Source organism: Equus caballus, chromosome 22 (genome assembly GCF_041296265.1).
Source record: "Equus caballus isolate H_3958 breed thoroughbred chromosome 22, TB-T2T, whole genome shotgun sequence".
Taxonomy (NCBI): Eukaryota; Metazoa; Chordata; class Mammalia; order Perissodactyla; family Equidae; genus Equus; species Equus caballus.
This window is the reverse complement of record NC_091705.1, coordinates 7,966,461-7,994,040: the sequence shown is the minus strand read 5'-3', so window position 1 is coordinate 7,994,040 and position 27,580 is coordinate 7,966,461. Positions and strand designations below refer to the sequence as shown.

Genomic DNA, 27,580 nt, shown 5'->3' with positions numbered 1-27,580 from the left:
ATAGCAGAACGCCATGACCCCATCCATTGTCTCTAAGAACGTGCAGCTGTCTTGCCAGACGTTTTGGTTTAGGTAGATGCAATCATCCATTTGAGCACATTTACTCAATGCCCTTCATGTACTTTGGAGCATCTACATGGGAAAGGAGTAATTTCTTAATTGGCGTAAGTAAAAAATTATTTTGGACTGTCAGTAAAATAATAGATGCCTAGAGGCAAAATAAAAATTTTTGTAAAGATTCCGGTTTGAAGGAATTTCTATTACCCAGGATGTGACACAGAAAGTATCTGTGTGCACGTGTGTGTGTGTGAACAAGAGAGCATGCACACACATATATCACAGTGTACTGTACTATGGTAATTGAGACCATTAATAAACCTGAAAAATCCCCCCGTATCAGCATAGCACAGTGTCTGCCACGTAGCATACGCTCCATAAATGCTTGTTGGAGTAATTAAGAAACTCTCTTCTAAATAAGGAATTTATGTGGGGAGATCAGACTTGGCTTTTGGACACCTGACTAGGATTGCAATATTGAAGAGAACACTTAAGTAGCTCAGACAAAAGGACGTTCGATACACACGCTTGGCAGACAGATGGCGCCCTGCTCATATCCCCATGACCCTCACCATTTCCAGGTACTTCCATGCCTGATGTCCAAGTACCAGCCCGTGTACTTCTTGGCCTGAGGGCCCTCTCAGCCCCCAAAGTGAACGCCCTGGAGCAACCCCTCCCATGGGCTACAGGCGGCCGGCCGTGGACGAAGACCCCAGCTTCCTCACCGCTCGGGCAGGACGACTCTGAGGCACGTCTGAGGCACGCGCTCTACTCCGTCTCCCAGAGTCCCTCGGGGGGACTGGGCCCCAGCTGCCCACAGAGCTACCGGACCTGGTGACACACCTCCTATCGGCTGCCTTGCCGTCCCTGACACCCTCTGCTCTCCCCCCCGGCACTTCCTGGGGTCTCACTCCCAGGAAACTATTCAAAGCCTTGCTTCAGGATCAGCTTCTGGGTGAACCCAAACTAAGAGAGATACGTTTAGTCATTCTACCTCTAACAAAACACTCCTCCCCACGAGCATGTGCCTGGGCTTGAAATGGAATGAAATGAGCCAAGGCCACCAACCAGCATTTTCGTGTGAAATCCAGACTCTCTGAGTCTCTGATGGGTCCCTCAGTGAAGCATGATGAAGGGCATCTCTCGCCCCTAAACGAGCATGGTTTGGCAGCTGTTTAACAGCATCCCTGTCCGGAGTGTGGCTGACCACCTACATTCCCAGGGCCCCTGTTAATTAGACAAAGGACGTGCAAGCAAAGAAAACGCTTTAATTAGGGCTTCATTGGCAATGCCAGACAGGCCGACTATGGTCTAATCCAAACCGGAACCCTCACTCTCGATCACTTGTTCTACAGCGTCAAAGCACTTCCCCACAGGGGCCCCAGAGACCTTGTCTCTCACTGAGCCCGGGCACTTTAAGAGCCTGTCTCTCCCAGTTTCTTCTTCGCCTTCGTCTTTCCAGTCACGGTCTCCACAACCACGGCAGTTTCCTCATACGTTTGAACGCTCTCGGTTGAAAACTTCTCAATGGACTCCACCACTTGCACCTTCTCATACGCCAGAGTCCTGGGAGGGCCTCTCTCCGGCAGGCTGCTGCTCTGAGCCCCAGACCCCTCAGATCCACCCTCGCTGACCACAGAGCTCTGGGATGGGGGTGTAGATGGTCCCTCTGGACCAGGTGTGACCACAGGACAGGGCCTCTGGGACTCCTCCTCCTCCCTTTGGCCATCATGCTTCTCCCCGGTGTCTTTCAGTTCTTCGGCACTTATCTCACCCTCCTTTTCTGCAGGATGCTGGTTGGGTGGGCGTCCCTCTTCTCCCCCCTGGGAATCCCCCTGCCCATCCTCCAGAGGGGGCTTGGGCTGCTCAGGAGAGGGCTCCGCATGGCTGTCACGACGCACAGAGTCGTCCTCAGTGGAAACAACCACTTGCCCTCTGGCCGGGATGGAGAAGGAACAGAACTCAGGGTTCACGTAACTGGCATCGCCAGAGACCAGCACGTGCTGCTCTTCGGTGCAGAGGTCAGCGGGGGGCTCGGGTTCTTGGGGGCTTCTTACTCTCTCCTTGACCATCTTGCAGAGTTTCCCGAAGGCTTTACTTATCTGCCCTCCATCCGGCACGTCCTCTGGGGTCCCTTCTGGGGTTGGGGGACTTGCTTCTTCACTCCCTGATTCAAGCTTAGACTCACCTTCTTCTTTAAGCACCACCTGCACCAGCTTCGTGTCTTCTGGATCTTTCGGTGGAGCATCTTCCAGACTTTCCTCTGCTTTGTCTTTAGCTATAATCTTTTTCCTTGGAATATTCCTAGGGAGGCCTTTTTGTCTTGGTTTTGCTGTTGTTATGTCCTGCACAGCCCTGGTGAGATCTAAAAGAAAAAAAAGGGCAATAAATCACATATAACTGTCGATGAAAAAGGAAGAAAATGTATTCATTGAAAAATATACAATGGGAGACCAATGCCTAGAGCCTGGGTGGGGTTTTCTATATATAGGGCAACGGGGGAAAAGGCCTGTATCTGTAGCGTCCACAACCCATGCTGAGGTCCCAGCTCTGCCAACCAGCTGTGCAACTTTGGACAAGTTGCTTGACCCCTCTGAGCTTGCAGAGAGAAGGGAAGATGCTGCTTGTCTGCACACTCCCAGGTCCCATCACACTGGGTATAACTTTCTGAGACATGCAATTCTGCTGCAATAACACTCAGCAGAGAGGGGCACCTCGAAGGAAGCCAGCTGGGCAGGTATGGAAGAATGGGTGCTTGCAGGACCTGCTACGGAATTTCAGGGCCCGGTACAGAAGGAACAGGTAGGGCCCCCTGTTCAAAGCTGTTAAGAATTTCAGGACAGTGACAGCAGAGCATTGAGCCAAATGTGGGGACCCTTGTGCATGAGGGCCCTGTGCACGGCCGCACAACCCCCAGAGCCAGCCGGGGCTCTCTGGGGTCGGCCACCCCTCCAACAGTTTTCTGACTCTGGAACCTCATTTCCACAAACCCCTCTGAGCTTTCAGAGACACATGGATTTGAAGGCAACTGACATTACCATCTTCTCTTCTCCCAAAACACTGTGCTTGTTCAGGACCGGGGAGACGTAGCTGTGAGGTGACATCTCACAGGTGCATGGAACCATCCCCTAGGGACCAAATGTTGAAGGCTGAAGCCACGCTTGCCAGCCATGCTATTTCCGCTCAGTTTCAAATGAAAGAGAAAGGGAACAATAATCGAGCCTCTACTCTGCTCCAGACACTGGATTACTAAGCACCTTTGCATATAACAGTTGATTGAATTTTGGGGGAAGACACAATTCAATATTCACCTCTCTCTGCAGTCAACACTGAATTGTATTTCCGCTCCCCCACCCCCATCTAATGCTTCAGGTTCAAGGATGGCATCCCCAAGGGACCTCGCTTCTCCGTCTGATTTTTATCCAAAAGCTTTTTGGCTCAGTCCTTCAGCACCTGTGGGAGTACATCAGCAAGGGAGAGAAGGAAACTTCACATAAAAGCATTTAACTCCAGATGAACTGAAAGGGAGTATGAATGTTGAGTTCTGGAAGAAAGCCACTGGATTTTTTCCATTTTTCCCAGGACAGAAAATAGCAGAAGTCTCGGCTGGGGACATTACCTTTCCCGCCGGTTCGAGGGCTGACGGAGGCTCCGTGGCTCAGGGTGAACAGAGTGATGGGAGTTTCAATGAAGGCGGAGCTCAGCCTGGCAGAAAGAACCAGAAAGAGGGTAGCTGCCGTCTTTAATTCATGGAGCCAGACAGAAGGTGGGGGCAGGAGTGGCCCTCTAATGTTGAGCAAAAATGATAAAAGCTTCCTCTGGATCAAACTGCTTGTGAACCACACACACATTTCCACCGTGGATGAGGATGTAAAGGAAATACATTTCTCTGAGCTCAAGTCATAAACCGTGAAACACACTTACAGGAAAATTGTAAAGCGGGGATTGCTTATAATTGAAAAATGCCACTTCTCTGTTGAACAGGGTGTTTGTTTTTGTTTTAATAAAAGAGTGGCCAGCCCAAGCTGAAGTATTTAGGGCAACCTAACTTGTTTTTAAAAAATAATATGCATTATATGTAAATAGAGAAAAGATAAAGCAGCTGAGACACAATGTAAATGTAAACAAATGGAGAATGTGAGTACAGGGTATTCAGGAGTTCCCTGTGCTCCGCTGGCAACACTGCCATCAAGGACAGCACATCAAAATTAGAAGTTATGTATAAATCAACAAAAGGGATGTCCAGTTACCTTTTTGTCAAGTCATGCCTCCAAACCAAAAATATTCACAAGGACATTTAAACGCCAGTTCAAGACTTATTTTCATAAATGTGTGCATAAAGCATTCACTGGGACATAAACATAATTTGGAATTATGCATGATACATTGACCACAACTAGAGAAAGAAAGAGAAAATCTTGTTTCTCCTGCTAAACATCAGAGCACTCGCAGCCAAGACAGAGCGCCAGAGAGAAGGAGAGAACTGCTCCTTGTGGGGTCTTTCTGGGTGCTTTTCTTTTAATCCAGTCTAAACAACAAAAAATATGCAAGACTGAATTGAAGAATCTCAAGTTAATAGAGAATCAGAGTCCTTCTATGAGGTGGCTGAGCCCCATCTGCTATGTGAATATCGATAGATATGGATATGGATATGGACATCGACATAGCCAGAGACACAGATGTAGGTGTGGACATAAGTAACGTAGATACAGGTGTAGATGCACATCTACATGAAGATGATGTAGATATAGATGATGTCGGTGTAGATGAGGTACAGGTGTAGGTTTAGGTGATGAAGATGTAGATATGGATTAGATAATGTAGATGGACGTGTAGATGGAGATGGAGATGATGTAGGTGTAGGCGTAAACGATACAGATGGAGATGCAGATAGTGTAGATGATCCAGACACAGATGCAGAGATAAGCGTAGGGACAGGTGTAGATACAGATGATGTAGTTGTAGGGGTAGATGATGTAGACAGTGTCGATGTAGGTGTAGGTGTACACATACACATACACATAGATAATGTAAATGCGGACATAGACGCAAATGTAGGTGGAGACACAGATGATGCAGATGTGGATCCAGATGAGACAGACGTATTTCCCAGCTATCTTGAAGTGAGTGGAGTTCAAGTTACAGTTCCAGTACGTGGAGGAGACGAGACAGAGTATTGACAGCCATATTACTGACCCAACCAGCTGGTAAAAATCATGATGGCAACAGCAGTAACAACATCAACGTCTGTGAGCAGGTGTTGGGTACCAGGCACTGTGCTAGGCTCCCCACCCACAACATCTCATTAAACACTCCTGGTCACCCTGTCTGCTCAGACAGTTGCATCCCCAGAGGCCTGGGGAGCAAAAAGCAGCCTCCTCCATGAGGACTTTGCTGACCACTCTACTTAAAATTTCAAACATTCCCACCATCACCGCACCACCACGCCCCTCTTCCCTGCCATAATTTACTCCAGAGCACTTGTCATACTCATACCCGCTTGGTTACAAATTCATTTATCATCTGTCTCCCCTACTAGCATTCGAGCTCCATGAGGCCATGGATTTTTGTTTCATTCCCTGCCACATCCCCACTGCCTAGAACAGGCACACAAGAGACACTCAACAAAGATCAGTGGCACAGTAAGTGGTCAGGATGGAGAAAGAGGTGACTCTTGGCTGTGCCCAGCTGTGCCCCCACCTGCTGCCTTCATTCTCAATGATGCGATGATACCGGTCCAGCTCGTTCTTCAGGGTCTGCTGGGCGACCACCAGCTGCCGGCAATCATAGGACGATTTCTCTAGGCTCCTCTCCGTCTCTTCAATCTCCTTCCGCAGGCTTTCAATCTGTTCGTTATAGAGCTGAATCTCGCCATCATAGCAATCGTGGGCGTCTTTAATAGCTTGTTCCAGGGTCGCCGTCTGAGGGCAAAGACACAGCTGTGAGGAGACCCATCCCACCTCTCCCTGAAGACACACCCTCGGCAGGGACCACCCGGGCTCGGCCTGGCAGGCTTTCTAGGTTTTGTTTGTCTGTTTGTCTGCAGTGAACCACTGGAATCCTGGAGCAAAACGGGAGTGTGAAACGGAGCTCCCTCTCCTCACAGCCGCATCAGCACCGTCTGAAGTCAGCCCTCCATACGCCTCCCGAAAGGCAGTCTGAAGACGACGAACCCAGAAAATCAAAAGAAAACTGCTGTCCACGGAATAAAACATACAATTCAAATAAAGTATATTCTTCATACTTTAATGTGTTAGCATAAATCTGACAGCCACAAAATAAGTAAAAAGAAGAACACATACTAAATAGATCAGATGCTATTTTTATTGAAATAATTCAGGGGGGAAGTTTCCTTGTTCCTAGTTAATCACTATGGTGCTTTAATTTTCTCCTGATTTCTGATCAGCAGAGTTACCTGTATGTTTTGGTAGCTAAAATGTGTGTGTGTGTGCATGCGTGGATACATAAAATAAATTCAGGGAAACACTACACATCAAGACAGGACAAGTCAAAATTAAGGTAGAAAAATAGAAAGAGTGGCCTTATGTCCACCTTAAGAGCTTCTGACAACACACAAAGAGCCATAAGTACACGTATTCACAAGCTTAGTGTTTACAGTCATGACTCTTTCACAGTCTCATTTTTTCAAGTAGAAAAGGATCTGACATGCATCATTGGTCCTCAAAAACAAAATAAAACAAACAAGCCAAAAAACCACTTCTACCTAGAACAGCCCTTCTCAAAGTTCAGTGTGCGTTCGCACCCCGAGGATGCCGGTAAGCTGCAGGTCTGACTCGGCAGGTCTGGGGGGGCCAGAGGCTCTGCATTTCTAACCAGCTCCCACAGAGCAGAGGCCCCGGCGCAGGTCTCCAGACCACACTCTGTGTCACAAGGGGCTAGACAGGTATCTGAAGCCAACTTCATGTATGCCTGTATGTCTGCAGCTAAATGTGCACATGGGAAGATCTAGAGATGACTATTCCTCTAGAATAATCTAGAATGGCAGCCCAATTCTTCACTTTACATAAAGATGTGGCCTTGGAATAGTGAAGCTGCCTAAGTGATGACATTTGAAAAAGGCTTACAGAGCTTTTAAGAATATATCTGTTGCATCATGAAGGAAGGGAGGGAGGAAGTGGGGGAAGGAGGAAGGAAGGAAGAGGTGCGTGCACTAGACGCTTTGGGAAGGTGTCTGCCAGCCCATGTCATCCCCTTGTCTGATGACCGTCCCATCTCACTCACAGGAAGGGTCCAGCAGCAGTGTGACCCACTGTCCCAACCAGAGTGACAGAAGCAGGGCTGGCCCGACGCAGGTGGCCTATCACGGGCTTCCTCTCCAGGGACCTTGGAAAGGGGTCTCAGAAATAGCAGCCAATTGGTGGCAGGTTCTAGACTCACTGGGACACATAAGCCTGTGGTCTGAGGCCACCACTTCCAAGCGGCAATATTTCTTAATGGGTATGGAGAAGCGAGAAAGGCAGTTCTTCAGAGGCAGAGAAATGAAGCAGAAGGGCAAAGACAGAGCTGAGAGAAGCGGCGGGAGAGAAGGGGAAAGAGGGGCAATGGGAGACTGAGCTGCTGCCGCACATCCTGGTTCCCGGCTCCGGCGGCACCCTCGGCTCTCAAATTTCATAAACTACATTTTGTATCCTGCTCCTTTGGGGGAAAAAACAGACCATGCACCACATAATGACGTTTCGGTCAATGACTGCATGTACGATGGCGGTCCCATGAGATTAGTGCCATGTAGCCTAGGTGTGTAGTAGGCTCTACCATCTTGGTTTGTGAAGTACACTCCGCGATGTTCTCACAACGACGATATCATCTAACAACGCCTCTCTCAGGACGTCTCCCCGACGTCCAGTGACGCACGCCTGTCACACGTTTACAGTGGAGAAATCTGGCAGACACCGCCACAAGCACGTGACCACAGTTACATCACCAGGACAAAGACACACCCCACGATGCTCCCTGATAAGATGCACGGAGCAGGACCCACCATCACTTCTGTGGGGTTCTTGCCACCAACGCACAGCCTCAACCTAATCCTGAGAAAACATCAGGGAAACCCTAGGGGAGGGCCAGTCCGCGAAGTCACTGGCCATCAAGATCACGGAAGACAGACAGGCAGGAGCCATCCCAGACTGGAGGAGACAAAGGAGACACAACGCTGGATGCAAACAGGATCCAGGACCAGAAAACATGTTAGTAGGGTTAACTGGTGGAATTTCAGTCAAGTCTATTACTAGGATGGAGTCGTAGTTAATGTCCTGGTTTTAACCACTGCACTGTGTCATTAAGATGGTAACACTTGGGGAAGCTGGCTGAAGACCACATAGGAAACCTCTGTGCTATTTTTGCAACTTTATAGAAGTCTAAAATTATTTCAAAATAAAACCAAAAAATACCCGCTCTGTTCAAGTTAGTTAGGTGAGGTTTCTGTTCCTCATTAAAAAAATCTTGATTCAAACAGTCGCCTGTAATGTCAATTGCCGAGGCACCCTCTAATTCCTGGGGCAGCCACGTATTCCTACCCACACCGGCATTCACACACCCTGGGAAACTCTTCCAAGAAATAAGGAACTGAAAAAACCCCTTTGAGGCTCCCATCTCAGAGACAAGAAGCCATCCAGGAATGGATGAAACCCAAAGTCAGACTCTCCATTTCCATGAGCGGTCACGAGAACTAAGCCTGCAGTTGCTGGCTGCGGCGGCTGGGGCTCCGCACAGAGGCCAGCTCGACCCTGGGTCCACGGGGCAGCAGGGCAGGCGTGCAAGGTAAACGCAACTACCTTTTATCAAAGCTTAGCTTTCTCCCAGGTGCAGGAAAAAACTGGTGCCCACAGCACCCGGACTCAACGGCATGTATGTTCCGCAAACAAATTTCAAGGAAAAAAAAAGAGATGGAGGGAAACCCATAGGTTACAAGAGACTTAGGAGACACAGAAACCAGGGATGACGTATGGAGCTTATCTGGATCCCAATTCAAACAAACTTTAAAGAAAGAAATTGTGAAAAACGCTACACACTGTCTCATTCCATTTATATGACAATCTGGAAAAGACGAAACCAGAGAGAGAGAAAGCAGATCCCAAGTGGCCAGGGGCTGGGGGAGGTGCAGGAGGGGCTGCCACAAAGGGGCAGCACAGGGGGAATTTGGGGAAAGGGGACAGTCCTACATCTCGATTGTGGGGGTGGTTTCGGGACTGCATGCATTTGTAAAATGGATGTGCTATGCCAAGACGTGGAAGCAACCTAAGTGCCCATCAACAGACGAATGGATAAAGAAGATGTGGTACATATATACAATGGAATACTACTCAGCTGCAAAACAGAACAAAATCATTCCATTTGCAATAACATGGATGGACCTTGAGAGAATTATGTTAAGTGAAATAAGCCAGCAAGAGAAAGATAATCTGTGTATGACTCCACTCATATGAGGAATTTAAAACTATGGACCAAGAACAGTTTAGTGGATACCAGGGGAAAGGTGGGGTGGGGGGTGGGCACAAAGGGTGAAGTGGTGCACCTACAACATGCCTGACAAACATTAATGTACAATTGAAATTTCACAAGATTGTAACCTATCAATAACTCAATAAAAAAAATAAAAATAAAAAAATAAAAAATATATAAATATATAAATAAAAATGGATGTGCTATGCACGGAAGAGAGTGAAATTTACCGTATGCAAGTATCACCTCAGTTAAAATAATTATCAGACAATTGGACATTTGACCCCTGCTGGAAATGTGGTGATAGTAAAGAACTATTGCTAATTTTTAAAGCTGGGTTAGTAGTCTCGCACTCTATAAAGATAACCCCCATCTCTTCGAGATACAAATTGAAAGACTGTCGGATAAGAAGATATGGTGTCCGGGCTTACTTCAGACTTACATGGGGGGAGTGTATGGGGGCGTAAGTGATGTAAGAGGGGCCACGTGGGGGAGGATGAGGACACGGGGCTCAGGAGACTATTCTCTTACTTTTATGTATGGTTGAAGTGATCCAGAATAAAGAGCAAAAGAAAAGATTATGTATGAAAAGAATCCATTGGGGCCGGCCCAGTGGTGTAGTGGTTAAGTTTGCATGCTCCACTTTGGCAGCCTGGAGTTCATGGGTTCCAATCCCGGGCATGGACCTACACACCACTCATCAAGCCATGCTGTGGCGGCATCTCATATACAAAATGGAGGAAGACTGGCACAGATGTTAGGGCAATCTTCCTCAAGCAAAAAGAGGAAGATTGGCAACAGACGTTAGCTCAGGGGCAATCTTTCTCCCCTCAAAAAAGAAAAGAATCTATTGCCCGTTTAGGTGTGGGTTCCCCAGTCAGAGTGGGAGTAATGGTTTGTGCTGGCGAGTTCTAAGGTGGATCAACCCATCAGCCTCACAACAACCTTATGGGGAAGGGGCTGTTATTATTCCCACTTTACCAATGAGGAAACTGAGGCACAGCGGCCAAGTGACTTGCTCATAAATACCACAGAAGGATTCAAACCCACCTGTACAGGGGCTGAAGCACTTCCTGCACCCACAGACCTCCTGCCTCAGCCTCCTCCCAGCTACAGGCAAGCAGTGCACCCACACGTATGCACACGCACATACACACACACCTGCACGTACTCCAGCACCCTGGGAAACTCCTCATCTCCACACATCAACAGGCAAGCACGACCAGCCTGTGCTCACGGAAGACCCAGGGGACTCAGTGTGGGCCCCACAAAGAGCCCTCCCTGAGCATTTTCATTTAGCAAACGTTTAAACCGTAAATAGGATAGCAAAGGGCTGTCACAAATTGGGAAATCAGAAACTAGAAAAAAGTCATCTATAATGTTTCGACCCTATGGGGCAAGCAGGATCTTCCTTCTACCTCCGGAGCCGGTGGCTGGTTGGTCGCGGGCTGTGATCTGACGGAGTCTGTGGGAGCATCGCCTGCCCGCGCAGGGAGCCTCCATGGACGACTTCAAGGCACCTTCCAACCTCTGACTGGCACTGGTGCACTGTGTGACTGCCTGAGTCCACCAAGACGCCACAGCATCCGGTGCAGTGCTGACCAGTGTATAAAACTGGACCGATGTCTACATCAGTGTGGGTTTTATAGCTCAGTACTTTAGTCATCAGACGGAGGGCTGTTAGGGAAAATAAGAAGAGCTCCATTTTCGCCAGTTCAAAGTGGGCTAACGAGATGTCTCTGACCCTCGTGAGCGACCTGGCACCAGCCTGGCAGCTAGAAAAGGAGACACAGACCCTCTAGGAGCCCACCGTCCAGGAGGGGAGGCAGCTCCGTCACAGAGACATGCCCAGGGCATCACAGAGCACACGGAGAGGCCCTGGGTGCTAGGGGATGGCAGACAAGGCTTCCAGGCGGAGGTGGGGCCGGCCCTGGGTACTGAAGAAGGAAAGGGACTTCCAGAAAAGGGAGAAGTGATCAGCAAAGGGGCAGGTGCTGGGAACTTCGGGAGGGGTCAGGAGAGGAAGAGGAGAAGAGAGAGCAGCCCAGACAGCCCCGGGCTGCTTGGAGGAGAGCAGCCGAGGGAGCGGATACTGGAGAGAGAGGCAGGGGGCAGGTGTGGGCCATGTGGCAACCTGAACTTCACCCTGAGCCAGGGTGACTGTTGTGCTTCTGCTTGGACAACCGTTTATATCCACTCCCCGCTAGGCTGTGAGCAGCTGAGGGCAGGAGCCACATGCTCTGCTCAGCATCCCCCAAACCTCACGTGGGGCTTGGCAGGAAAGGATGAAGGGAAGAGTGTTCTAAGCACAGCCACAGGGCTCGCCTCTGCACGCACGGCTCCACAGGGCCCCAGCACCTCACAGTGAGCCCATATGGAGGGGGACCTCCTGCCTCAGTCCCTTAGGTCCCCAGACTCCTTTGGGTCCAAGGTCTTTTTTAAAAAGGAAACAAGAAATCCACGGCCTTCCCTGATTATGCACTGTCTTACCAAAACCTACCACGAGATGGTGCTAAGCGACTTTAATGAGAAATTACATCTGGAGGGTCACACTGCAATTAATAGGACTTTTTCACCTTCCTGTCACAGAAATTCTCAGCCAATGCAATTTAGGGAGCCAAAAGTGCCTGTCTTTTCTCTTCCACCTATAAGAAGGGCCATCCCCAGGGGCCTCATGGTCTATGGGATTCGTGGTCTATGTTCGGCTTCAAAGGAGGGGCCACCAGCTCCACTCCTGGGTGCTGATCCTTCTATCCTGTGCTCTTGTGTTCTCAAACTTGACCTGTGGACCCTCCTGGGGGGCTTGTTGAGAGAGACTGTTGGGCCCCACCCCAGAGTTCCTGATTCAGCGGGTCTGGGATGGGCCCACAAATCTGCATTTCTGACAAGTTCCCAGGTGATGCCGATGCTCCTGGTTCAGGGACCTCACCCCGAGGATCCTGCTATGGAGGGTTCTGGAAGCATCAAATGCCCTAACCATAGGCAGAACCAGCTGCCACAGCTCTGCCAGGCTGGAGCCCTCGGACTACAAAGAGCTCTCCCTCCCCCGCACCTCCACCACGTCCCCAGTCATAGCACCAGCCCTGCCGAGGGACCATGCTGCCAAATCTCCGTGGGAGCACTCAGCTTAGCTACTCCATTGGGAAGCCAGTGAAACCCTCTAAACTCAGCAAAAAGCCAGCCATGAATATCTCATGAATAAGGCTGGGGAGGACCCAAGGCAGCAACTTAGGTGGACCGGAACTAGAACCTTCTGACCAACCCAGGATCCACCAGAGTTCCCAAAGTGTGGCTCCTGAACCAGCAGCAGCAGCATTTGGAAATTTAGAAATGCAAATTCTTGGGCCACACTGCAGACCTACTGAGTCACAAATTTACAGGTGGGCGTAGCCATATCTGTGTTTTAATAAAAGATAATAAGGTAGAATTTTGGTCCCCGTGACCTTTGCCTCCTAACATTACACCAGTGAATACATGGCAAAGGAATTCTGCAGAAGTAATTAAGGTTCTGAATCAGCTGCCCTTAAAAAATAGGGAGATTATTCTAGATTATTCCTGATCACATGAGCCTTAGAAGCAGAAGAAGTCAGAGAGATCAGATACACAGAAGGATTTGATGCACTGCTGGCTTTGAAGATGGAGGGGGCCACACATCAAGGAACATGGGCGGCCTCGAGAACAGCACCGGGCCAACAGCCGGCAAAGAAATGGGGTCCTCAGTCCTACCTGCAGAGTTGAATTCTGCCAACAACTTGCGTGAGACTGGAAGCAGACTCTCCTGCAAGACGCTCCAGATAAGGGGCCCCCGCTGGCCGACACCTTTGCTTCAGCCTCGTGAGAGCACGAGCAGAGGCCAACCTCACCTGCCCAGACTGCCGGCCTGCAGCACCGTTCGGCTCAGTGACCTAACAGTGCTGCTTTCAGCCCTACATCTGTGGCAAGTCATCCTGGCAACAAGAGAAACCAACACAACTTGTGTGTCATTGGACCCACTGCTAGATGTTATTGCATATAAGCCCATATATCACCATATAGGAAATGATTTGGCAATAGTTTGAAAACTGTTTCAATACAATTGCTTTCCTTTTAATTATATGTACTTTATTTTAAGCCTTTAACAAGATTTTTCTGAGAGTGGGTCCAGGGGCTTCATCAGACTGCCAAGGTTTGGGGGACATGGCAGAGAAGAGAAGGCAAAGACCCTCGATCTAGAGAGACAGTGACATCAGGCTGAGACCAGTAAGTCTGCAGCAACTACGGGTAGGACAGGTGGCCAACTAAACAGGTTTAGTTTATAATATCAGAAACTAGGTTAATCCTTCACGGAACACCTTATTTTTATGTTCAACAAACACATATACATACAAAGAGAGAGAAACATCCTTTTTGTCCTGGAACTACAATTGACCACACCAGGCTGGGCTCTCTCATCTTTTCTCAGCATCTAGGGCAGTGTTTGTCAACTTTATCACCACAGCCACAGGAAGAACCACATTTTACATCGGAAAGGGCACACATCATACAAATATGTATGTGTGTGCACACATATTTGAATATATATTCAAACATACATATATATTTAAAACACAGGTTACACAAAACTAATCCTGCCTTTCTCTTGCCATGCACTCTGTTATTTCTTAGTCTATCTTAGTCTTGTGTTGTTAATTTCTTCTTTTTTAACACCAGCCAATTCTGCTGAATTAATTTTACAACCCAGTAATGAGTTGTAACTAGTGGTTTGGAAAACACTGGTCTCTAGGACCATGACTGAGCTTGCATCCACTTCCTCAATCACACACACATACGTACACATATACACAAACATATACACACACATACACAAGACACATATATGCAAATACACACACATATACAAAAGGCACATATACACATATACACAATACACACACGCGCACACACCCCCCTCTATCCTTTCAGGGCCTCAGAGGAACCACACACTACCAAGTCACCAAGATGGTGCATCTGGCCCCTGCAAGTTTGAAGGGCAGTGCTCGATTTCGCAAGCTGTGACCTTTCCCTCAGGGAACCATCCCCAGACCCCATCTGCTTTCCAGCGGCCCCTGAGAGTTGCTTTGCAGGGAGAGGTCTGTGCCATGTGTGCTTGGGTGGGAACTAGGATGTCTGAACTCTAAGATGCCAAATGAGATCCTGAGGTCTGGAGGGCACTGAAGACCTGTGAAAGGCACCACATCTTGTTGCGGCTTTAAAATGTTTTTGCTTTTGTAGGCATTGGTGGGATGGAGACAAAGTAACACATAACATACAAATTCGGTTTTCTAGAGAGTCAGGTATTTTTAATTTTTCTTCTCTTGTCTCTTATGTGTACTTGTCAAACCAAATGTCAATTTACTTTTAGATTAGGGAAATGCAGTTACACAGAGTATGAAGATAAAGTATTTACCCCAACGTCCCCACCAGCACGGCCAGGCACATGGTGATGAGAAGAGAAAACTGGAAGGAATCAACGGGCTGAACCACGGAGCTCAGTAACCAAGAAGGCAGGCCAGGGAAATGGGCCAGGGCTTTTCTGTAGAATTTTGTCTTCAAACAAAATTCACCCATAAAGGGGGCCAGGAGTGGAAATGTGAGCTTTGTGCTAACAAATTCTGAGCAGAGGCAAATACTGCCACAACCTCTCCTTTCCAGGTTTGCAATCCAGTTTCTAAGGAGAGATGTTAGATCATGAGAAGGGAAACAGGAAGCACAGATTTGAGCAAGTGTAGGATACAAACCCCACATGTGTCCATCTCTTCTTATTTTTAAAAACAAGTTTAAACTGGGCAAAACAGATCGATTATGCAGGAGTCGGGATAGCCTTACCCTTGAGGGCAGGGCAATGACTCGAAGAGGACACAAGGGCAACGTGAAAGGGGCCAGAAATTAACATGACCCATTGTCCCTGTTTTCCCAGGACTTTTCCAGTCTGGGCATGAAACCCTCAGTCAAAATGGGACAGCTGGTCACCCTACTCAGCGTGTCCTGTTTCTGGCTCCGAGTGCTGGGTACACAGGAGTGTTGAGTTTGTGAGAATTCACCGAGTTGGATACCTGTGCACTTCTCGGCATGCACGTGACACCTGAATGAAATGTGTTGTAAAACCGGACTCACACGTGTGGCGTGAGCGCCCAACATCAAGCGGTGGACGGGAGGTCGCGGGGCATACCTGGGCCTGCAGCTCGGCTCTCTGCGCCTGCAGGAAGGAGAGCATCTCCCGGCCCTCCTCCAGCTGACTCTGCAGGGCGGTGGCTTCTCGTTCCGTCAAGAGCTTCTCCTGCACAAAGAAGGCCAGACTCAGCACTCAGCACACTCGACATGGGAGGAAACCCAAAGAGAAGGGCCAAAGAAGGTGTGGGGGCCCTGTTACGTTCTGCATGTTTGTGTCCCCCAAACTCACATGCCGAAGCCCTAACCCCCAGGGGGATGGTATGAGGACCCACTTTGGAAGGTGGTTAAGTCTAGATGAGGTCATGCGGGTGGGGCCCACCGGTGGGATGGGTGTCCTCATAAGAAGAGGAAGAGACACTGAGCGCCCTCTTTCCAAGCTTGCACCACAGAGAGCCACATGAGCACACGGCGAGAGGGTGGCTATCCACAGGCAGGAAGCGGGCCCCCACCAGGACCCCTCATCTGGGACTCCCAGCTTCCGGAACAGTGAGAAACACATGTCTGCTCTTTGAGCTGCCCATCGGTGGTACTTGTTACAGCAGTCGGAGCTGACTAACACAGGCCCGCAGTGGCACTCTCAATGCTCCTGGCTGCGTCTTCAAAGTCTGAGCCCTAAATGCCGTGGGTGTGAAGCACTGAGACGCGAGTCAGGAGACTGCGCTTTAGATCTGGTTGAGCCACGAACTGGCTAAGAGACTTGGGACAAGGCACTTGCCCTTCTGTCCAAAGGAAAACTCAGAATGCAGACTCTCACTGGGTTCTCTTCTCTGTGTCCGTGCAGATGGCATGGTGAGGCTGAGCCCAAGCCATCAACTGTGCGAAGACGTTGCTGCTACTCAGAGAGCAGCCGTCAGGCTCCAAGAATGAAAGAGAGGCAGAGGGGCTCTGGTGAGGCAGCTGCGCCACCCTAGCCACACTCTGCGGAACACCCTGGAAAGAGATCCCCCCTCAGAGTCTCCACACTCTGCTAACTGGGCACCCTTCTCCAACCGGCCTCTTCACTGTCTGTTCAAAAATACCCATGTCACTGCATGGAAGTCTGACTGCTCAGAGTAATGCCTCTGGTGCAGAGCGCAGCTGCCCAGCCGGGCAAAATCAGCACACCAGCACGTGCCCAGGGGCCCCATGCTCAAGGCCACATGGTTAAGGTGGCCCCTGCTCTCTAACACCCTACAAAGTGGCTGGAGCAAGAACACAGACACAGAGACAGCTAGAGCAAGACAGATGTGTATAAAGGGAGGAAGCATGGGTGCGGGGCCTGTGGTCCGACTGTGGAGAAGGTGGGACTTGAGACAAACAGAACTGCAGAAGGACCTCCTCAACTGTGTGTGTTTATTCTTGTTTCCCGATGCATGGAGACATGCATTCTCTCAGTCTCTCTCTGCGTCTCTCAGTCTCTGTTTCTCTCTGCCTCTGTCCTCTATGCTTCTCTGTGTCTCAGTCCCCATCTCCTTGCCTCAAAAACATAGACAAGGGAGCGGCTGGGAGCAGAAGGGGACTCATGTCCCTAGGTACCAGTATCTGGAGGATGTGCAAATATGCCACACCTTGCAAATTCTAGACCTGCAGCCTCAGGATGGAGGCAGACGCAGTGCAAACACATTACACCATTTCCCCACCAGGGCCCTGCCTGCTTGTCTGGTCCCCTCTCTCCTCACTGCCCAGTTGCTATTCACCTCATGTGCCTCCTCACACCTGCTCACAGGGGTCTCTGGAAAGGCCTTATGCACATACTTATTGAAGAGGAAGGAAGACAGCCCTGCAGCTGTCAGTTGGTAGCCGGCACTAACCACCAGGCCATGACGTCCTCTACTTATAAATGAGGCCACCCCCAACATGTGAAGATGTCACTCTGGGACCCTGGGGGAACAAGACAGAAACAAGACGGCTCTCTAATAGTGTCTGAGGTCAGACCAAAAGACCACTGTGCAATCACAAAAATGGCCAAAACAGCCACTCCCCCCACTAACACAAATGATGCTGCTTAACTACCAAGTACAGCGTTAGCCGCGCTCCATCTCTCCACCCCCAGATACAAATTATCAGGATGCTCAGTCAGAGGACCAGCCCCCTCCTTAGAGCACCCAACCCAGCAGAGGACCCCGCCTACCCGACTCCTGCCCCAAGGTACCTATCACAGGCTCCAATGCCATCACACGTCCCTCCTCCCTGAGGCGCCCGTGAGTCTCGGGGGTGCACACCTCCCCTGCTGCAGCGAACAACAAACCCAGCTTCATATGACCACAGGTGCATGCCTGAGGACTCCCGCTAGAGGGCGCTCACATTATACTTTACTGAGAGTTAGCCAGTTGACCTGTGCCCCTAGGGAGCTGTGCTAATTATATCCTCATTTGTGCAAAGGTGACTGACACATTTCTAGGACGGTAACAAGACTCCATGAAACAAACCTGAAAGCGACCACCTAACCCGTACATAGAAGTTTTAAGCTAAGATTAATGAAGAACATGATGCTTTCTAAGCTGTGCTTCTCCATCTTTAAGGTGCACACGAATCCCAGGGGGTCTTCCAGAAATGCAGATTCTGACTCAGGGGCTCTGCGGGAGGTCAGCGGGAGAGTCTGCGTTTCTAACCAGCTCCTAGCGATGCTGAGGACACTGACGGCCCGGATGCTATCAAACAATGCTCAAGAATTTTCTTATAAGGGAACAGATGATAGGATTTAAAAAATGTGCTCTGATGTAAAACACCTTTGCATTTGAGGAAAAAATGAGTTTTCAAAATAAAAATAAGGTATCTGGAAAGAAATCTCCGACAAAGAAAAGTGGGGCTTTAGGAAGAGCTATTTTAGGCCTTTGTAGCAGCCCGAGGGACAGCAATTAAGGCAAGCAGCCACCTGAAATGGTCGCTGGTGGGCAATTTGGACAAAAATATCTCCATGGAGGCCAAAAGAGGTAACTCTCCTCCCACTTAGATGTTCCTTGGCAGAGTTCAAAAGTGTTTTCAAAAGCAAATTTGGGGATTTCTTTAGCTTTGATATAAAAAATTAAGTTAAAACAAGGGCTGGCCTGGTGGTGTAGTGGTTAGGTTCATGCACTCCACTTCGGCGGCCCAGGGTTCATGGGTTTGGATCCCGGGCGTGGACCTACGCACCACTTATCAAGCCATGCTGTGGCGGCATCCCACGTATATAAATTAGAGGAAGATGGGCACAGATGTTAGCTCAGGGCCAGTCGCCTTCAGCAAAAAAAAAAAAAAGAAAAGAAAAAAATTAAGTTAAAACAAGACCTCACACAGCCAGCTATGCTAGCCCACTGGTTCTGCAGGTGGCTGATTAGCTGACTTGCGGCACAGCCTGGGCGGCCTTCTAAGGCAATTCCAAGTGTCTCCAGGGTTGAGAACCACTGTCCTAAGTCATCCTGCAGAAAAACCCAGAATCTTTTCAGTTGACCAGTCCACCAAACCCTGGTCCAGCCTCCCACAGCCTCTGGAGAAGGGACACAATGACACTCTGTTTCAATCTGCATCCTCTTCAGTTTATTTTTACAAGTCTCATATTATGCCTCACAAAATCCCATCTAACACACTAGGAAAAAACTATGCAATATCCTGTTGAGCAGCTAGAGGGCCAAGTGAAGAAGGAACATGGACCATTATATTAGGAATAATGTGTTACATCCAAATCCCCACGTTAAAAAAATCAACTTCAATAATTTCTATCTTTTACCAATAGTTTTCACGCCACAAACTTGCATAATCATTAGCAGAGCCCCACTCTGAAAATATAGTCACTAATTGTCTGCCACTCTCGGAATTCAAAATTGATGATCAAATTGATATGTGGAATAAGAAAACAAACAACCCAACAAAAAATGGGCAAAAGATTCGAGCAGATTCTTCAACAAAGAGGCTATGTGGATGGCAAACAACCACATGAAAAGATGATCAATGTCACTAGTCATTAGGGGATGGGAATTAAAACCACAGTGACACTCACAACATACCTACCAGAATAGCAAAAAACAAAAACAAAATAAAAACCCGACACGCCCCGTGCTGGCAAGGACGAAGCGACAGGCACCTCACGCATTGCCGGTGGGGATGCAACAACACCACACAGCTCTGGGAAACAGTCTGGCAGTTTCTTATAAACCATGCAAGGAGGAAGAGCCGTAATTCTCAAGAGGAAATACCTAAGAAAATGGTCAGGGACACAGTTTATGTCCGCAGATGTCTAAATACCAGCATCCACAGTCTGAGTAAAAGAACAGAAGAATAGGCTTCACGTGCAAGTGCTAAGTGGGGGGCGTGGAGTGGGGGAGGTTACCGGCCCGCTCGCCGCACAGTCCGACCCACCTTCCCCGGTCTGTTAACTGGGTCCACGAGGTGGCAAGAAGACCTCCAGATACGGCTGCCCTGCAGGCCCAGGCTCCAATTCTTACCTCCCTCATCCCACTCGTGATGGCAGACACTTGGGGGGTGGTCTGGACAATCTGCTGCAGGATGCTGACATAGGTCTGAATTTCCAGAAGATTCTGTTGGAGGAAGGAAAGCATTCTCGTTAAAAGCTGAGCTGCCTGAGTTTCCCCTCCAGTACTAGGTGGCCCCAGGGATGAATGCTTTTCACATGTTCCACCGTCACAAACAGGACAGACCACAATCCCCGCAAGCGGCACAGTACGTCTCCTCTAATCTTCACAGGAACAACAGGGGAGATGGATAAATGGAAGCTTGGTTTATTTCACCATTTCCCGTCAGTTACATGGATGCTTTGCAGCTGTCTGCACAGAGCCCTGGATGGCAGAGGTACAAGAGAAAAGCAGAGATGGAGGACAAAGGCCGGGAGGGTACAAAGGACCCTTACTGACACCAGAACAGGGCAGTGCTTCCAAGACGGACCTGGACTAAATCACTTACTAGTTGCATGTAGCCTCAGGCAAGCTATTTAAACCTCCTAAAACTCAGGCTCTTCTATGACAGAGGGATAACGATCTGGAGGGGGAGCCTGACCCCCTTACCAGGAGAGCACCTGAGCCCTCCTCTGTGCATGAGGACTGATAACAGAGCACAGCTGCCCTCTCTCCAGAGAACTGCCCTCAGCCAGGCAATGGCCGCCTTGTCCAGAAAGCTACACGACACCCCCCAATCCCACCTCATGCCCAACCCAGGCCAATGACTCCCTGGCACAGGAGCACAAAGACCAACCCTCTTGCCTCAAGGTGGGGCCCTGGTTCATGCTCCAGAGCCCCGGTGAGATCAGGCTGAAGCTAGACTCCAGCTGAGCCCACACCCTTGCTCAGTTCCTAGCCCTGTGCATTCTGATCCCCTCACTCCTCCCCTTCTCCTGAGAGCACTCCACTAATAGAGCAATAAAAATCACCACCCTGAGCTCTGCTGATGGGGAACCTGACCCAAGACACTCTCATGAGGCTGTAGTTAGCATCATGGAAGTTTCATAGTGTCAGCTCTCTGCTGTTGTTATTATTCTAAATGGCCTTGAAGAATGCTTTGAGCTGCTTAAAAACTGCCCCCAGGATTCCCGCAAAGTACAGCAGAGGCCAGAAGGCAGCCAGGGAGGAGGAATCAGGCCTACATGAGAGGAGGTTCCTGAATGCCATGCGTTGCCTCACCTAACAAGCTCAGAGGCAGTGCTGAAAAACTATATTTTTTCCATTTTCTGAGCTTAAACACCTGACAGGTTGTAGCTTAATCAAGACAGATGTATGTAAAATCACTTTGTGAACTGTAATGTACTATAGCGGAGGAAGAAATATTCCTCTACCCTCTACGTTCTTCTGGCTGGTCTGAGAATTAAATTGATACGACACAGAGTAACAAGAGAAAATCAAAGAAACTCAATAACATGTACACCCGGGAGAAACCCAAGAAAACTGAGTAACTCACCAAAACGGCTGAAGCCACCATCTTAAATACCATCTTTAGTCAAAGACAAAGGAGGATGTTGGGGGTAGTGGTTTGGGACTTCAAAGGGGAGGAAAGCAATTCACATGGAGATGGAAAAGCAAATGTTTGATAAAAAGATGTTTGCTGAGCCATCTATAGACAAGGAGAGAGGACTTTGGTAAAATGTGTCTTGCTAGGCTCCTCCCTGTCTACCTTCTTAGTTCATACCATACTGTGGTTATCTATGGTGAGAGCTCCTTCCTGGGACAGGCTTTTTACATTAAATTCTTTTAGGCAATTAGGGGGAAGGTCAAAGTTTCCTTCTGAGTCTTTTATTCTTAAAAGTAATCAAGCCAAAGACACACATTTTGGGGTGGCCAATTCTCATCCGCCACAGAACCACACAGATATTAGCTCCGAACACACACACTCGTGCCTCCTCCTCTACACACGTGTGGCCCACTAAACGCTGTCCAGCAACCAATCCATTGCTCACTCGGTTCAAGGGCAATGCACACAAAAGTAACCCGCTCTAGGGCTCTCATTTGGTCTGACTTGTCTGACCAAACCCAAACTGGGGTTTCCAAGAGAAGGGCTTCAGAAGGTCGTGGTTACCTTTTTGTACCTGTCCTTGGCAGCACTGATATCATCCTGCAGAAACTGGGCTTCGATCTGAAGGCGCAGGTTATGTAGCAAGGCTTCATCAGCTTCCTGCAACGAGAAAGAGTCACACATGCAACTGTGCAGGGCCCCACAGCGGAGGCATCACCCATGGGTGTGAAATTGGCCGGGTATCTGAACACAGGGACCACCTGGGGTCTTATTAAAATGCAGATTCTTGTTCAGTAGGTCTGGGAGGCAGTCTGAGATTGCTAGCAAGGCACTGAGTTAGCCCACTGGACCTGGTCTAGAACGGTAGCTCTCAACAGCGGGTGATTTTGCCCTCAAGGGGACATGTAGAATGTCTGGAGACATTTTTAATTGTCACTGATGAGGATAAAGGCTGCCCCGGGGAGAGAAGGCCAAGGCGTCCTGCCCTACATACTGGTTTATATCATCCTCCGGGAAACACAAGACGTCCTGACCTGATTCGACCTGATTCTTATCCAAAACTATAGGACCACCCAATAACCAGACCCCACCTGCACTGATACCATTTTAATGACTTTTTTACATAATCTTTCCTTTTTATTGTAAAGAAATAAATCACATACCTATGCCTTCTAAGTTTAGCCCTAACCCTCAACCCATTGCAGCTCTTCACTGCCCACGGGTCCTGGCCCCATGCTGTTCTCTGAATAAGGGAGCACTACTCCCAGACCTTGAGAGACCAAATCTTTCTTTCGCCTCCTTGGCTTGCCGAGGCCACATCAGTCACCCCTTGGGTGGTGGGTGCTACTACTGGCATCTGGTGGGTAGAGGCCAGGGATGCTGCTAAACAGAACACAGGACAGCCCCACACACCAAAGAATTCTCCAGTCCAAAATGTCAATAGTGCCAGGGTTGAGAAACCTTGACCTAGAAAGATCAGGGAGAAAGGGAGGGTATATTTACACACCAATAATCTAAAAATTTAAGTTACATCTATATTTGTTCTATATCTCCTCACCAGTGAATTGAGTTTCTAAGACTAAGAATAGTTTTCCCTTAACACTGAAAACTTCATTTGAATAGTTTTCTCCCAATGACTGTTGACACTTACCTTGAGACCGTGTATCTTTAACACAAAATGCATTTTTTAGAATGATTCTTGTGAAGAGCATTCGTTCCTTTAAGGTTGGAAACGACATTTATGACAGAAGGTTGAATGTTCTCACCAAATTTTTTGATAATTCACGACTTTTAGCTCATTGATCTTGTTTGTTTGGTTGGTTTTTTTGGGAAGATTAGCCCTGAGCTAACTACTACCAATCCTCCTCTTTTTGCTGAGGAAGACTGGCCCTGAGCTAACATCCGTGCCCATCTTCCTCTACTTTATATGTGGGACGCCTACCACAGCATGGTGTGCCAAGCAGTGCCGTGTGCGCATCCGGGATCTGAACCGGCGAACCCTGGGCGGCCAAAGCGGAACGTGCGCACTTAACAGCTGCGCCACCAGGCCGGCCCCAGTTGCTGACTTTTGATGAGCGCTGCCTTCAGGAGTTGACCATTCTGGGGGCTTAATGATGGGCCCTCAGATCCTGTGCCACAGGGACAGTTATGCAGAGTTCAATGAAAACTCAAGAGCATTGTTTCTCCTTTCAGAAGACACACGCTGCCCTTTCCTGGGAGATGCAAACCTTACTGAAGCACCTGTGCAAAGAGGCATTAATTCCCCAGGGAAAATGGGCAGATCCCTTGCAGGTCCTGGTGTCTGGCTTTCTGAATTACCCCGAATTATCACATAAGCCTAGTGAAGCCTCTTAGCGAGAGAAAAGGTGGTGAAAAGAAAGCCTAGGTGTCTTTCCTGCAATGGGAAAGGGCTGGGAAGCAGAAAGATATTGGGTAATTTATAGACCCCAAAGGAAAAACAGCCAGGCCTTGGGACAGACAGAAACCAGGACGGTCCCAGGAATCTGAGCAGCAGGAGTTAATGGCCCTGCCCTCAGGATGACCTAGCTCCAAAGGAATTCATCCCCGGGCCTCAGGAGTCACATTTCTGGGAGAGAGCTGTGACTGGCCAACATGGGTCAGATGACTATTGTCTTGACTGACAGTCCTACCAGGACCACACTGATGGGAACGAAAAGCAAAGTGTTTGGGGATGCAGCCCCACTCCGTTCAGGAGCAGTGGTTCCTTGTGGAAGTGATTCTCAACTCTGGGGATGGGACATCCCTTAGAAGGCCATGGCTAAACCTGAGGTGGAAGGGGGGAACACTGGCTGAGGACTTGAGCCAGTCCTTCTGGATATTTTCTGCCCTCCCTGCCCCCTCGCACCCCTCTTAAGACTGCTGAGAATGAGGTGGGGCAGAGAATTCTCAAACATCTTAATTTTTACCAATAATTCATCCACAATTGACACAAAACCACTGGAGGTGAAGACCTGGAAACAGGGTATCAAGGATCTTTTGTGTTATAACTTATAAAGGGACAAAACACTTAGAATTCTAGAAATTTAGAAATAGAAGGGACCCTAAAAGTCACTGGTCCTCAAACTTTTTTAAGCCGCATGTGTTATCCTTCAGATGAAATAGCCCAGGGAAGCCACGTAGAGAGGCGAAGCAGAGATGCTCTTCTTGAAGGACACGATCAGGGAACAGGGACCCCCCTCCACCCAGCAACCCTCCTCCCTCAGAGCCCCTTAAGCAGCTCCAAGGAACCTGAGCTTCTGCCAATGCAGCTCAGAGACTAGAGCCTCCTTACAGGCGGGGAGGCTGAGGTCAGACTGATCCAGTGGGTCATTCAGCTAGTTGGTGGAAGCGAATGGAAGATAATGGGCCTGGTGCCTGTCTTGGGCTTCTCTCTACTACTAGTCAAGAACTGAGTGCTGACTCTTGATCTTGTCCAGCAAGGTGGCTGCCATTCTTCCCCAACCTCCCTCTCAGGATCATGCCAAAATAACCACGCTTAGGTCCCATCAGCCAAGCCTTTAAAAACACTCATGGTGATAATAAAAGGCCAGTCAATATTTGTCCTTAAAAGAGAGATTAACCAGATGCTTCCACAAGCACATTCTCTTGCTTTGAAGACAATTAGCTGATAAACTGCCCGGGAAAACTCCCAAAGGTGAGTAGGTACCACTGGAATGTGCAGTTGCTGATATGTTGAGAAGAATTCATTTGGAAGTGTTTTCTTTTGTTTGCACCAGAACTCAGAAATGTGTAGACGCTTGTGTTTTTATTATGCTTCGAATGCTGTCAGCTGCATTTTCAAAAGCTCACCAGCAGAAGCGTCTAGATTTTTCCAAATCGAGACTCTGGGTCAACAGTCTAACTTTAGAAAACATTCCAACCCTGATATTGTGTATGTTTTAGATCTAGGCCAGTGGTTCACAAAGTGTGGTCCCTGGACCACACCACCTGGGAAATATTTAGAAATGTAAAATATCTGGCAGATCCCAGACCCACCAGATCAGAATTTCCGGGGTCAGGGTCCAGGAATCTGTGCTTTAGCATGCCCTCCAGGAGACGCTGATGCACTGAGGTTCAGCACCACTCGTCCAGACCATTTCTGAGAAAGGGACTGCAGAAATAACTAGAGTCCAAAGTACCCTTAAAAAATCAGCCTTACCAACCCAGAGAGATGCTAGAAATCCGTTAAATACCCAACTGTCCATATTTCCATCCAGCCCCAAATCCAACCTCCAAGCAGCCCAACTCAAAAAAAACCCAAACAAACGAAAAACCAACTGATAAAGAGTGGGTATTCAAGTTTATTAACATTTCTAGTTAATTATGGTTTAATTAAAAAACACTTCAAACTCGGATGTCAAAAATCTTTCTAAAACTTTTAGAGTCGCTTTCCTTCCAGATGCTAAAGCTGGCCTGGAGGAAAATGCTGGGGTGTTTTACCACTCCGCAGACCCCCTCTTCCCACAGCCTCATTTTCCTGACTCTGCTCTCACTCCCTCTGTACTCTTCCTCGCTCTTCCTCTGCCTTTCTGTTCATCGGGCCTCCCCAACCCCAGCCTCGTCCTACACTCCTCTCTCCCAGTTCCCTCATCTTCTCCAGACGTTCATTTCCAGCCTCAGAGGGATTCTGGGCATAAGAAGGCTTGCAGCCCGAAGGCAAGGCTTCATGCCCACCGTTTCATCCTCAATTCCCCTGCCTCTCGCTCTTTTCCAGACATGTTTAAGATAGACGAATCACAAGGAAAAGCACCTAGGGCAGCTTTAAATATTTCTTAAAATTGCTTTTAAGTGAAAGCGTTTGACTAGAACCTACATCATTTTAAAATTCTGGGGATTTTAAAGGGAAAAAAAGAGAGAAACTTTGAAGTCTGTTCCTTATGGTTTTCTTTTTTAATTTTTTTTTTAAAGACTGGCACCTGAGCTAACAACTTTTGCCAACCTTTTTTTTCTGCTTTTTTTTCCCCAAATGCCCCCAGTACATAGTTGTATATTCTAGTCGTGGGTCCTTCTAGTTGTAGTACATTGGACGCCGCCTCAGCGTGGCCTGACAAACGGTGCCATGTCCATGCCCAGGATCCAAACCAGCGAAACCCTGGGCCGCCGCAGCAGAGCGCACAAACTTAACCACTCAGGCACAGGGCCGGCCCCTACTTCTGGTTTTCTTAAGATAAGCAACATCAGGCATTACTGGAACCAATAACCATCTGTATCTATCTATCTGTCTATTTATCTCAAATGTCTTAAAATCTGAACTTCAGCCATAGTATGTAACCACAGTTGTCCCTGGTATCCACAGGGGGTTGCTTCCAGGACCCCTCAGAAAACAAAATCCAAGGATGCTCAAGTCCCTTATATAAAATGGTGTCGTTTTTGCATATTCCCTGCGCACATCCCCCCGTGTACTTTGTCATCTCTAGATAACTTAAAATACCTAATACAATGTAAATAGTTGTTCTACTGTGTTGTTTAGGAAATAATGACAAGAAAAAAAGTCTGTACATGTTCAGTACAGATGCAATCATCATAGGCCTTTCAATCCGAGGGTGGTTGAATCCTCAGATGTGGAATCCACAGATACGGAGGGCCGACTATAGTATGCTGAGGAATTTATTTCATTCAAAGTGCACAGCAAAGAGTGGCTTGCTTTAGCTTATTTGGTTGTTAAAATTACAGGAGTTCTGTTCCAGAGATTTAATTACATGGGCAGTATTAACAGTAATCAGTCCTGTCACATACACTGCGATATTTTCCAAACAAGACTCAAAGACTGGGTCAGTGATTTCCACTGTATCCCATTCCTACGGCCACACCCAGGAGGGAATCCCTTCCACGAGACTAAAGGAAATGGACACTGAGTCTGAGCGGACAGTCAAAACCTTGTTGAGCTGACGTATGGAGACAGTCAAAGATTGGTCGACGAAAATCATGACCAGCCAACAAGACGGGAATTCTACTCTTACTT

The 27,580-nt window shown here is 48.4% G+C and overlaps 1 protein-coding gene across 1 annotated transcript in view; it reads right to left on the bottom strand.

Annotated features, from left to right (window-relative positions):
• Positions 1-1,305: 1,305 nt before the first annotated feature.
• BFSP1 (beaded filament structural protein 1) overlaps positions 1,306-27,580 on the bottom strand; it is a 36,059-nt gene continuing 9,784 nt past the window's right edge. The window contains exons 3-8 of the mRNA XM_023626085.2: positions 22,183-22,278; positions 20,106-20,198; positions 15,704-15,811; positions 5,758-5,978; positions 3,677-3,762; positions 1,306-2,422 (exon numbers count right to left, since the gene is read on the bottom strand). Coding sequence (XP_023481853.1) covers positions 1,473-2,422; positions 3,677-3,762; positions 5,758-5,978; positions 15,704-15,811; positions 20,106-20,198; positions 22,183-22,278 — 1,554 coding nt within the window. The 3' untranslated portion in view covers positions 1,306-1,472. The remainder of the gene's footprint in view (positions 2,423-3,676; positions 3,763-5,757; positions 5,979-15,703; positions 15,812-20,105; positions 20,199-22,182; positions 22,279-27,580) is intronic.